At 38.4% G+C, this 12,829-nt stretch overlaps 1 protein-coding gene across 1 annotated transcript in view; it reads left to right on the top strand.

Annotated features, from left to right (window-relative positions):
• Positions 1–12,829, top strand: part of DHX15 (DEAH-box helicase 15) — a 63,843-nt gene that overhangs the window by 24,300 nt on the left and 26,714 nt on the right. Inside the window, exons 4-5 of the mRNA XM_025922105.2 lie at positions 6,977–7,136; positions 9,908–10,126. Of these exons, the coding sequence (XP_025777890.2) occupies positions 6,977–7,136; positions 9,908–10,126 (379 nt within the window). The remainder of the gene's footprint in view (positions 1–6,976; positions 7,137–9,907; positions 10,127–12,829) is intronic.

Below are 12,829 nucleotides of genomic sequence, written 5' to 3' on the forward strand. Positions count from 1 at the left end.
TAAGTATTTGGAAAGTGGTAATTGTAATTAGATTAAACAGTACCAGTCATTTATAATAGATAAACTTCAAAGTAGGTACCAAGAATTTCTTTGGGTCATGCTGTGTCAAGTTTTGGATTCTTAAGAAATGCAGTTTTATATTATCTGCATATTTAATTATGCCAGAATAAAGTCTATACTTTGAAAGGTAACCGAATCCTAACTGTATTGTAATGGCACTACATAACTAGGATTTTCAGAACTAAAGATTTACTTCTTCAGTGTTTATAGCAGGGCTGGTGTAAGACATGGCTGCTGATTTCACTTCTGTTGTTCTAGAACAGTAAAAATAAAGTTGCCCTATTTCTTTTAATGACTGTATATAGTTTGTCAGATTCTATCGATGGATACTCAGATTTGTGGTCTTTGCTATTAAAAACGCTGCCCTTAGTACCCTCTTAGAACCTTGTACACGCATTTTTTCACACATGCATAAATATATGCATGAATTCCCTACAAATGAAATTGGTTGGGGCACAGGGTGTCTTTGAATTTTATTAGATTGCCAGATTGCCCTTCATAGATGTATCTACCCCAACCAGTAAATAATGAGCATGCAAGTGTCTATTCCTGTATTCCTTGCTGACACTGTGTTGTGGAACTTTTTTTTTTTTAATTTTTTATTAATGTTTGTTTATTTTTGAGAGAGACAGAGACAGAATGCGAGTGGGTTGGGGCAGAGAGAGAGGGAGACAACAGAATCTGAAGCAGGCTCCAGGCTCCGAGCTGTCAGCACAGAACCTGACCCGAGGCTCGAACTCACAAGCTGTGAGATCATGACCTGAGCTGAAGTCAGACGCTCAACTGACTGAGCCACCCAGGCACCCGTGGAACTTTTTATATTTGTCAGTATTATAAGTGAAAAATGAAATGTTATTATGGTTTTAGTTTGCGTTTCTTTTGTATGAAATTGAAATCTTTACATGTATTTATAGCCATTGGTGTTTCTTTTTGGATCTAAGACCAGTGCTTTTCTCAGCTTTCCAAAAGTATTGCTACCTGCTTGACTGACAGTCATTTGTAAGGTGGTATTTTAAAATGCATCCCAGTCACAGAGAAGGTAAATTTGAGAAAGTGTAGAGTACTATAGGATTAATAAAACTTGGTGTCTGTTCATATTCCTTGCCCATCTTTTTATGGTTAGCTGGCCTTTTTCTTTAAAAAAAATTTGTTTTAATGTTTATTTTTGCGAGAGAGAGAGAGAGAGAGAGAGCGCACGAGCGAGCAGGGGAGGGGCAGAGAGGGAAGGAGACACAGAATCTGAGGCAGGCTCCAGGCTCTGAGATGTCAGCACAGAACCTGATGTGGGGCTTGAACCCATGGACCAGACTGCGAAATCATGACCTGAGCTGAAGTCTAAGACTGAGCCACCGGGGTGACCTGAGCTGGCCTTTTTCGTATGGATCGTAGGTGCTTTTAACAGAATAGCTTTCTCGATAGAAGTTGCAATTTTCTTAACAAAATTGGCATTCTGTATTTAAGTTCTAATTTTTGCTCCTGTTTTTTTGCTTTGTTTATCACACTTCATACCATGTAGAAACTTGAATTTTATACAAGTGCTTTTAATGAATTGAATTATTTGAATCCATGTGTTCCACTATTTACTGTTCTAGTTTGTTTTATACATCTTTGGTCAATTTGGATATATATATATATATATATATATATATATATATATATATAATATATAAAATATATCTATTGTTTATATTTTTTTAGTTTATTTTGAGTGAGAGAGAGGAGAAAGAATCTTATGCAGGCTCTGTACTGTCAGCACAGAGACCTACTTGGGGCTGGAACTCATGAACTGTGAGTTCATTACCTGAGCAGAAATCAAGAGTTGGATGCTTAGCTGACTGAGCCACCGAGGCACCTCAATTTGGAATTTTTTTTAGATGGATGTAAGGTTTGAGGTAGGGATTCAGGAAGGCGCACAGTCTCTATCTCAATATATTCCCTCATCAGAAAACATAACACTGAGTTATTAGGGGTTATTTCCCCATATTGACACATTTTCATTACTCATAATTTGAGCATTAGTCATTGAGATTCATTAAAGTTATAAATAATTTGATAGAGTTCATGAAAAATTTAAAACTTTCTGGTGTACATTTTGGGAAACATTTTCACCTTTCTGTGGGATCTTTTTTATGATTCGTTCTTTGAACCAGACCACTTGAGAGATACTTCAAAAAACTCTTATGTATATGTAAACACAAAAGTAAACAAATAATGCCTTTGCAGTATCTCATGTTTTGCCATACTTGGTTCATGTCAGAATTGGTGATACTGGCTGGTGTGAGGTTTGGCACTAGTTGTTGTACTATGCCATTTGTGTGTGCCCGTTACAAAAAAATACTCAAGTTGATACTACTCAGCACGCTGAGGTTTTTTTTGGTTTATTTTCTTAATTAAACAGGGTTGGAAATATGAACTGCTTTTGACTTGCTTTCCAAGCATGTTTTTGCTGCTTTAGGCATCTATTTAACGTGCCTCTTATTTGCCTTGAGTTAGAGTACTGTTTCTCATGCTTTAGCGAGCGTCAGAGTCACATGAAAGCTGGTTAGAATAGATTGCTAAGCCTCATCCCCAAATTTGTGATTAAGTGTGTCAGGGGGCAAGACCCAAGTTTTGTATTTCTAACCAGTTCTCAGGTAATACAGATGACTTTTTAAGCGAGTCTTTGTTTCAAGACTGGAAAACACTGGGTAACAGGGTATCCAGTCAAATGTAGAATTTGACTCTCTTGTGCAATTTTCAATTATTAGTCTGTCATTGAAACTTCAAAATTAGGTAATCACAGTTTTAATAGCGTGACACACTATTTTTGTGACTGATGCCTTAGTCTGCATAAATACTCCATGATTATTATGAAAGGTGGTAAAACTTAAAAGGAAAATGGTTATAATTCATAGGATCACTAGTACTTGGTTCTGCCTTTTTCTGTGCTCTGTGTTAGGTTATTTATTTATTTATACATACGTGGAGGGCCTCATCTAGTAGTACAGCAGATCATCGGGTAGCTTTTCTTTTTTTCTCAAGGTTAATAAAGGCCTTAATTTCTCTCTCTCTCTCTCTCTCTCTCTCTCTCTCTCTCTCACACACACACACACACACACACACACACCCCTCTGTGCATAATTTAACAAGGAAAGAAAAACAAGAATCCATAAAGGATACGAGGGAGCAGTTCTGTTAAAACACAGATAAAGTGCTGTTCCATACAAAACAGCATAAAGAATAAGAATCAAGTCACTCTGAACACGAAGAAAATCATCTCATAAATCATGTAGCCAAAGTTGCCAGTAAATCTGGTATTGGCTCAATTAGGCAAACTGCTGGATCCTTCCGTCTGTTTTCCTCTCTGTAGCATAAGTAAACGACACTGACAGCAGAGGCCGGAGGGGTCTAGAGGGAAGGAGGAGTACAGAGAGGGAGGAAACCTGGGGATGATGGGTCTGTGGTCTTGCTCCCTGCCTCCCCTCTGGTTTTGAAATAGGCCAGGTCAGTTGGTTGTGGTCTTCATTATTTCTGACATTTTTGACCTGTTGAACTTGGGTCTTGATCTAGACCCTCATCCCCTCTAGTTTGCCAGTGAATATGCCTATACTTTGAACCTCTTATTGTACTTTGAAAAGTCCACAATGTTCGCAGAGTCAATGGCTTAAATTCATACTAGTATACTTTTTATTTAAAATTTCAAAACCTCAGACATATAGCACACATAGAAGAATTTACTGTGTATACATATAATACAGTGGTAACGACTGCCTCAAGCCTAGTAATCAAAGCATGCCATAAAGGAGTCTGTGATTGTGGTGACACACAACAGAAGGATTGTCACAAAACTCTCAAGGCCTAACACACCAGTTTTCCAATAAAATATACTTAAGTTTTTCAGATGTTAATAAGATACTCCAGTAGAGACAGAATTAGAATTTTGAAGTGATACATGAGAAAGATGTTAGTTAGATCTAAGGGAGAAATCTGTCCAGGTTTGGCATACACTTAAAGAGGGCATTGCTCAGTTTTCAAGTCAGATGGGGAGGGGGAAAAGGACATAGCTGTTTTTGGAGGACACTTTTATGTGACTTGCATCTGGTGCTGGGTTATTGATAGATCTACTTCTGTTTCCCTGATTTAAAACAAAAGACCACCTAAGGGTTGGGATCAATTAAATCAGGGCCAAAAAAAAAAAAGTGCGGATGACTTAACAGCATCCACTGTAGATGAAGAAGGACAGAGAAGAGTAATACTTTTGTTTGTTTTAATATAATCTCTGTTCAGTAGATCACAAACTTCTTTTCCCTATGTTTCCAACTCCCACCCCCACACTAGCTAACTTTTTGCTATTGTATTTATACGTACATTTTCTTGGGACTTTGAGGAGAGTGTGTTAATGTAGGAGGGGCCCAGGATTGGGAATCAGTACAGTGATAACTAGTCTTAATAAGCTGCTTAATTGGCTTCAAGACCCTGGAAAGATTAACTACTAATAATGAATTTTGTTCATTGGAAAAGCAGCAGTATTGACTGTATTTTTAAGAGACCTTTCAACTTTAAAAATGTAGTTTTTCCTGAAGTTCTCTATAGCACAAACAGTAAGTTTCTTATATTCCTGTGATAACAGTATAGCAGTAGATAACAGTAGCATCTCGTGGAATTGGATCATTGGATGATGATTGAATATTGAGGTACTAGAGTAGTGTTGACAGTCTGTCTCTGGAGTCTGGAAGTCTGAGGGTTTGGTTGACCATTTAACTGAGTACATACACTATGCCTAGTTTCTAATAAAACATGGCAAATAGTTCCGTTAATGTACAGTATTGGTGTTCTGCCATTTACACCAATTTGTTCTTAGCATTTGTTCTCAGAAAAATATAAAAGAATGAGTATTTGGGTTAACTGTGCTTTTGAATGCCTTTACTTTACGCTGTTGAAGCTTGAGGAGTCTGAGCAGGAAAAAGATCAAAATAAAGAGAGTGGCTTTTTATCTTAATGTGTTTCAAGGACTTTTCAAGTACAAGTCTGATCTGTTACCAGTTCTGTGACTTTCTCATATTTTTAGTATGTGAGATTGAAGGTACATTTTTACAGTCTGAGGGTCTTACAGACTGGTAGCTGTTTGGTGATTATTGCCTGTGAATGCTTGAACTTGATCTAACTGTACCTATTTCACTTCACTTCAAGTAAGTAATGTGCTACTGTTGGAACTATGTATTGAGGTAACTTGCTAATTAAAATGTCTTCAAAAAGATGACACTAGGATTCTATTTTGAAATGAGTAAACTTGGAAACTGAGCAGTATGGTGGTGTAAATTTGATAGTATTTAAACAAATATTTATTGTTTGACAAGTGACCAATTTGGTTTTTGTTTTTTTGTTTTTTTTTCTTGCCTTGCAAGGCAACAGACAGGCGCTTTGTTGAGTCTGAGGAAGTTACTCGCAAAGTAGATGAAAACTGTATTACGTTTTGCTACTGAGATAATGTGGAAAAGGATTGCCTGTCTTATGTCAGTAATCACATCTGAAGGCAGGAGAAGTTCTAAATATCCTCAAATAGTTCAAAGCTATTTCAAAGCAACTACAGGCTCTAGTGTAGCTGATTCATGCTCTGTGCTGCACTGTCATTAAGCCATTGAGTCATAGTTTAATTGGCACTGGTTTTTTTTTTTCATGGTCTTAATATAAAATAATCTTGCAGGTAGTGCTGTGTCAACTCCAGAAACGTAGTTTGCTTTAAAAAATATGGCCAAAGAAGAAAGAAGCCTAAAATATATTGAGTAGGATGGGTTTGTTTGCCAAAAGTCTTATTAAATTTAGAATTAAGTTCAGGTGAATTAAAGAGAAGGCTTCACTTCTATTGTACATTGTCAATTTGGTGAATTTAAGTGCTCCAACAGATGGCATTAGCTAAAAATACCAAGTTGGTCCGTGAAAGATCAGGTTAGGCTGTTTTGTGAAAAGTAGAGACCCAAAATAGCAAAGTCATAAATGATGAGTTCAGATTTTTATACTGTTTTTCAATTTGTAAATAAACACATTAATTGAATGAACTGTGACTTCAGCATTTGCAGGTGGACTTTATTTTGTCCACATGCCAAACAAAATATGGTTGTTTTGTGCTAGTGACGGTAGCAGGTGGAGTAGAAGGGATGGGAGATGGCTGCCCATACCGGTATTTGCAAACCACACTTCATCTGTGTGCTACATTAGCCAATTTGTCTTGAACCTTCTCTAAACCTGGTTTCCCTCTCTAGTTCATTGATTTAGCAGATGTCCTTTGCCTTTCTCTTTCATACATATTAACATTTCTACAGCACTGGTGCTGCCCCTTACTATCCCATGAATGTATTCCTTTTTGTGCTTCTTTGCCATCATTTCATTGAATTTGGGTGGGGCTTGGGAAAAGAGATGGTAGACTTACATGCTGTTTTAGCTCTTTTGAACCGAGTGGCCTATTGTTAGCGTAAGTGGGGAATTAACTGAGGCTTTAAACAAGTGTAAATTTGCATGTGGTAACATTTCAGTGATGTTACAAAACCAGTGTCTTAGTTTTGTTTTGCAGGTTGAATATTTGTGTTTTGAATTTTGTACTTTAGACACTCATTTAAGTGATGACTTTTGCTTTGGTATTTGTGTGAAACCACGTGATCATTATATTCCATAATCAGATTTAAATTTGTTAACACGTTTTCACCATTACAGTCTCACTTGACAAGATTTTGTAGTGTATGACTTGTTTCATATATACTCTTTAGAAAATTTTCTTGATGGTTAATTTTGCAATTGATTATGAAACAATAGCACATTTGTTTTGGGAGAAGGTTTAATTTTGATTCACCTGATGTCTTTGCGTTTTATTTTTATGTCATGAAGTTCAGTTTTAAATGCCCTAAATGAACCTTGACCAACTTTTTTTTTTTTGTGAATATAGGTATATGACTGATGGGATGTTACTTCGTGAAGCTATGAATGATCCCCTCCTGGAGCGTTATGGTGTAATAATTCTTGATGAGGCTCATGAAAGGACATTGGCTACAGATATTCTCATGGGTGTTCTGAAGGAAGTTGTAAGACAGAGATCAGATTTAAAGGTGAAGTAGTTTTTTTACTCATTTATTTCATAAAAAAAGGTACATATAAAAAACAGAACACATGCTGATTACTTTAATCAACTGTAAAAGAAGGAACCAGTAAGTACCTGCGTTGGCATTTTTCTTTGTTTCTTTTTTTTTTTTAAAATTTTTTTTTTCAACGTTTATTTATTTTTGGGACAGAGAGAGACAGAGCATGAACGGGTGAGGGGCAGAGAGAGAGGGAGACACAGAATCTGAAACAGGCTCCAGGCTCTGAGCGGTCAGCCCAGAGCCCGACGCGGGGCTCGAACTCACGGACCGCGAGATCGTGACCTGGCTGAAGTCGGACGCTTAACCGACTGCGCCACCCAGGCGCCCCAGCTTTGTTTCTAATATCCTTACCTGTGTCTTCATTTTAGACTTTAGTATGATTCCATTTTTTAGTAGTGTATTTTGAAGCCAAATCTTTTCCATTTCTTTTTTTTTTATTAAAATTTTTTTTAATAAACGTTTATTCATTTTTGAGAGACACAGACACAGTGTGAGTAGGGGAGGGGCAGAGAGAGGGAGGCACAGAATCTGAAGCAGGCTCCAGGCTCTGAGCTGTCAGCACAGAGCCTGACGCAGGGCTCGAACCCACGAACCATGAGATCATGACCTGAGCCAAAGTTGGATGCTTAACCGACTTAGCCACCCAGGCACCCCCACCCAACCCTTTATTAAATATAGAAACTTCTTCCTATTAAGCATCAAATCTTTGTTCTGTCCCAACATAAACACATCCGTTATAACTTGTCACGTTGGGAAGTAGGAACAACTGTACTCAGAACAAGCTGTTCCTCAGAAATGTGTTTACTTAACCTACTTGTCTCCACCAAGGCAGAAGGATTCTGGGTCTTAAAAATTGTTATCCTAGTTTGGTTTTGCTTCTAGAAATTTACATTTTTAAAGATTGAAGTACTATGAGTAGTCATTGATTAAAACTTAGGAGCCGTTGAAGTTTGTGTTTTGTTTTAATTGAAGTATAGTTGACACACTGTGTTAGTTTCAGATGTGCAGCGTAGTGATTGGCAGTGACAGTTCTGGGTGCTGTGCTCAACTTGAGTGTAGCTACCAACTGTCACCACAGTGCCATTACAGTACCATTGACTGTATTCCCTGTGCTGTACTGTTCATCCCTGTGACCTATTCATTTCCATAACTAGAAGCTTGTCCTCGCACTCCCCTGCACCTATTTTGCCCATCGCTCTGCTTCCCTCTTCTCTGGCAACCACCAGTTTGTTCTTTGTATTTATGGGCCTGTTTCTGCTTTCTGCTTTTTGCTTTTAGATACCACATATAAGTGAAATCGTGTGAACTATTAAAGGTTTTAGGAAGGAAAGTCAAAAAGTAGAAATGAACACTCTAGTAGAATAGTTAATGGGAAAGCTTTTATTCAAGTAAATTTTTAATGGCTTCTATAATGTGTGATTTACATGGCGGGAGGGTGACTGCATAGTTTTATATCCTTGCACCTGAAGAGCCTTTTGTGCTGTGGCTTTTTTACAACAGTGTAGAAAATCCCTGTTTAATTTCAGGAATTTTTAATTTTAGGAATTTTTCTAAAGAAGTCATGCTTATTAAAGATGATTTGGGGGCGCCTGGGTGGCGCAGTCGGTGAAGCGTCCGACTTCAGCTCAGGTCACGATCTTGCGGTCTGTGAGTTCGACCCCCGCGTCAGGCTCTGGGCTGATGGCTCAGAGCCTGGAGCCTGCTTCCGATTCTGTGTCTCCTTCTCTCTCTGTCCCTCCCCCCTTCATGCTCTGTGTCTCTCTGTCTCAAATAAACGTTAAAAAAAAAAAAATTAAAAAAAAAATAAAGATGATTTGGAGAGAGGAGAGTAAATTTATATCTGCCACATTTTTTTTATTTTTTTAAAAAAAAATTTTTTTTTTTTCAACGTTTATTTATTTTTGGGACAGAGAGAGACAGAACATGAACGGGCGAGGGGCAGAGAGAGAGGGAGACACAGAATCGGAAACAGGCTCCAGGCTCTGAGCCATCAGCCCAGAGCGTGACGCGGGGCTCGAACTCACGGACCGCGAGATCGTGACCTGGCTGAAGTCGGACGCTTAACCGACTGCGCCACCCAGGCGCCCCTGCCACATTTTTTTTAATTTTTGCATCCTGTTTACTGTGTACAAGGTTGTCATGTCCTGTTTTAATAAACATAGCAGTAGTCGTACTATTTATTAATGTTGCTTTTACCAATCCCTTTTATACATTATGTTAACCTATGTAAACATAAATATGTGTTTTATAAACTTGGGTTTTTTTTTTTAATGTTTATTTATTTATTTTGAGAGCAAGAGAGAGAGCATAAACGGGAGAGGGCAGAGGGAGGGAGGGAGACAATCCCAAGCAGCCTTCGTGCTGTCAGCGCTGTGCCCAGCACAGGGCTCAATCTCATGACTGTGAGATCATGACCTGAGCTGACATCAAGAGTTGGGTGCTTAACCAACTGAGACACCCAGGTGTCTCTAAACTTTGGATTTTAAGGTATTGTTTCATGAAAATAGTTTATTTATCGAATATCGGGTTTATTTCTTATTTTTTAAAATGTAAGTCTTTTACTGTAGCTGAGTGTTTCTGTATTTGATTTTTTAATTGGTTTATTTATAGGAAGGCTTTTGTAGGCTTTTTTATAATTGATGTATATAGAACAGTAAACATTAACTTGTCTTTTTTTCCTGAAGACCATGTGAGAATCCTTGAAGACAACTTTAAATAATTGACTGTTTTCTTTGCAGGTTATAGTTATGAGTGCTACCCTGGATGCAGGGAAATTCCAGATTTACTTTGATAACTGTCCTCTCTTAACTATTCCTGGGCGTACACATCCTGTTGAAATCTTTTATACTCCTGAACCAGAGAGAGATTATCTTGAAGCAGCCATTCGAACAGTGATCCAAATTCATATGTGTGAAGAGGAGGAGGGAGATCTTTTACTTTTCTTAACTGGTCAAGAGGTATCGTCATTGTTTGCTTCATTATTTAGCCTTTAAACATATTAAATTATGCAACTTTTTAAGCCCAAGAACTTGGCATATATTAACCACATATTTCTTATCCCATGGTATAAAGTTTCTCTTCAGCCTGATTGCATTTATATATGAAATACATAACCCCTTTGTATACTCTGTGGATACCTCTGTGTCATTAGTGTTAATTACCCTGAGAATAAATTGTTTTAGAATTTCACGATTTAGCAGCTGTAGTCTCGACTTTGGAGAGACCTGGGTGCGGTAAGTAGTGGTGTGTGGTAATTTGCAGTTTTGCTGAGGTATGAATTTGATCCACACAACCCCTGTGAAGTCGGGTTGTTAGCTTGTGAATGAACTTGAGTAACTTGGATGCCCATCCAACGTCAGAATGAATGTTTGTGTTTTGGTTTGGTCATCTGTGTGTGCGCTGAGGATTGTAAGAAATCGTTGAAATTTTTTAGTTAGAATTTACCCGTTTTAAGATACACGTTTTATTCTCAGGTGCTGCATGTTTTCAACTTCTTTCCCACGGTAGCTTTATAGGTGTGCTGTGACATTCTGGAGCTGAAGTTGAGGAAAAAGCTGTCTGGATAAATCCGTTTCAGAGAGCCTTTTGGTGGAGGCTGTTCTTAGAATTTGTCTTCTGTTTCAGTAGGCTTTAGGGGTTTTCTAGAATGTGCTTCTCAAACTGACATACGTGCAGATCACGTAGAAAATTTGCAGATTCTGATTCAGTAGGTCGGGTGGAATCTGAGACTGTTCCTGACAAGCTTCCAGGTAATGCTGAAGCTCCCCAGGTTTGAGTCGCACAGGTTCTAGAGCGGCGTTGTTCTGTTAGACCTTTTTTCAGTGCCACACGTGTTCTGTAACTGTGCTGTTCAGTGTGGTAGTCAGCGGCAGCGTATGGCTTGTGAGTGTTTGAATGTGGCTAGTGAGAGAAAGGACTAAATTTTAATTCTACAGCATTTGAATGAAGAGCTACCTGTGACCACCCTTTTCCTGTTTCAGTTTTTGTATGGCCCATTAGTTAAGAATTTTTTTTTCCGTTTTAAGTTTGTTTATTTATTTTGAGAGAGGAGAGAGTAAGAGTGCGGGGGAGGGGCAGGAGAGAGAATCCCAAGCAAGCTCCTAGTCGCCAGCCTGGAGCCCACACGCTGTGAGAGCGAGACCTGAGCTGAAACGAGAGTGGAACACTTAACCGACTGAGCCACCCAGGTGGCCCTGTTTTCACATTTCTGAAATGTTGTAAATAAGACCAAACAATGTGCAACAGACAGGCTGTGTGGATGCAAAGCCTGATGGTTTTGGCCCTTATGGTAAAAGGTCTGACCTCTGCCCCAGAACATTTCTCAAGTGTGGCCAGTGGACTGCCTGCCTGGGGAAGGAGAGTTTGTTAAAGCAAGTTCTTGGTCCTGTTCCAGACTTGCAGAAATAGGTGAAACCTGAGGCCAGATATAGGAATCTGCATCTTTGATGAGGTCTACAGGCCACTTTTATATTTCCTTAGGTTTAAAGGTCACTGTCCCAGAGGGATGTTTAAGCCTGTATAATTCCTGTAGTACGTTAATGACACAACTCTGGACAGGGTTGTGGGGAATTGCCCTAGTTCTCCCAGATACCAAAATCTGAGGTCTTCTGTGTGATTGCCTGCCTCTATTGGAATGTGAATTACTTGATTTGTATTCAGTTTCTACGGGAATGCTTGGTATACATAATATTTGAGCAAATGCTATTGCTTTAAGAGCTAGAAATGTTGAGTAATTGTTTATCCCTGCATTTCTTCAGTATTCATGTAATTTACGATTTGTGCCCCATTGGCCGTGGTTCCTTTTCTATAGAGCAAGGGTTTTCAACCTCAGCGCTGTTTACCTAGTAGTTCAATCAGTATTTTTGTTGTGGGGCGCCCTGTGCATTGTGGCATCTTTGGCCTTATCCGTTAGATGCAGTAACATTCTCTCCTCCGGTTGTAGCAACCAAAAATGTCTGCAGACATTGCCAGATGTTCCCTGGGTGGAAAATCACTCCCATTGCAGTCCTACTTTTTCTTTTGGGATATAAAACGTGTTGCAAATTCAGTTTTACGGATACACCTCTGTTGGTACTAGTCTTCCTTTCTATGTGTTTTGAATGGAAGAATTTTTATATATTTTGTAAACAAGAGTACCAAATGCTTTTTTGATGGCATATAAACAGTATTTATGCTCTGATGCAGTGTTTAGGTTGTTGAGGTCTTTTTGTCCTTTTGTATCTGGTCTCTAGTTTCTTCATCTAGAGTGCATAGTGTATTTTCTTAAACGGCTTCTTAAAATAGCCATTATATTCAGATAACTAAGCAAATTAGAATTTTATCAAATATCCGATGGTCTCATGAAAGGCTTTTCTATGATTTAACTTCATATACTTGATATTTTGGCAGCCATCCCATATTTGGGGAAAGGGAGTAAGCCCCATGGTTTTCAGATGTGTGCTGGAGTGTGTGTTTTCCAGTGAAGTTATTAACTGTAATTGTGAACTAGTTTTGCATGTGCCCTGTTATATTTTTAAATACCCTTTGGGTGACTAGGTTTGAATTTTGAAGATCTTTAGGGAGAAAGTAGCAGAGTACCTAATGTATTTTGTTTCACTGATTGTGTTTAGTAGAGCTGACTCAAAGACATATAAAATACTATTTTTCCATGGCTGTGAATC

The sequence above is a fragment of the Puma concolor genome, chromosome B1 (assembly GCF_028749965.1).
Source record: "Puma concolor isolate L17-30 chromosome B1, mPumCon1.1.hap2, whole genome shotgun sequence".
Classification (NCBI taxonomy): domain Eukaryota; kingdom Metazoa; phylum Chordata; class Mammalia; order Carnivora; family Felidae; genus Puma; species Puma concolor.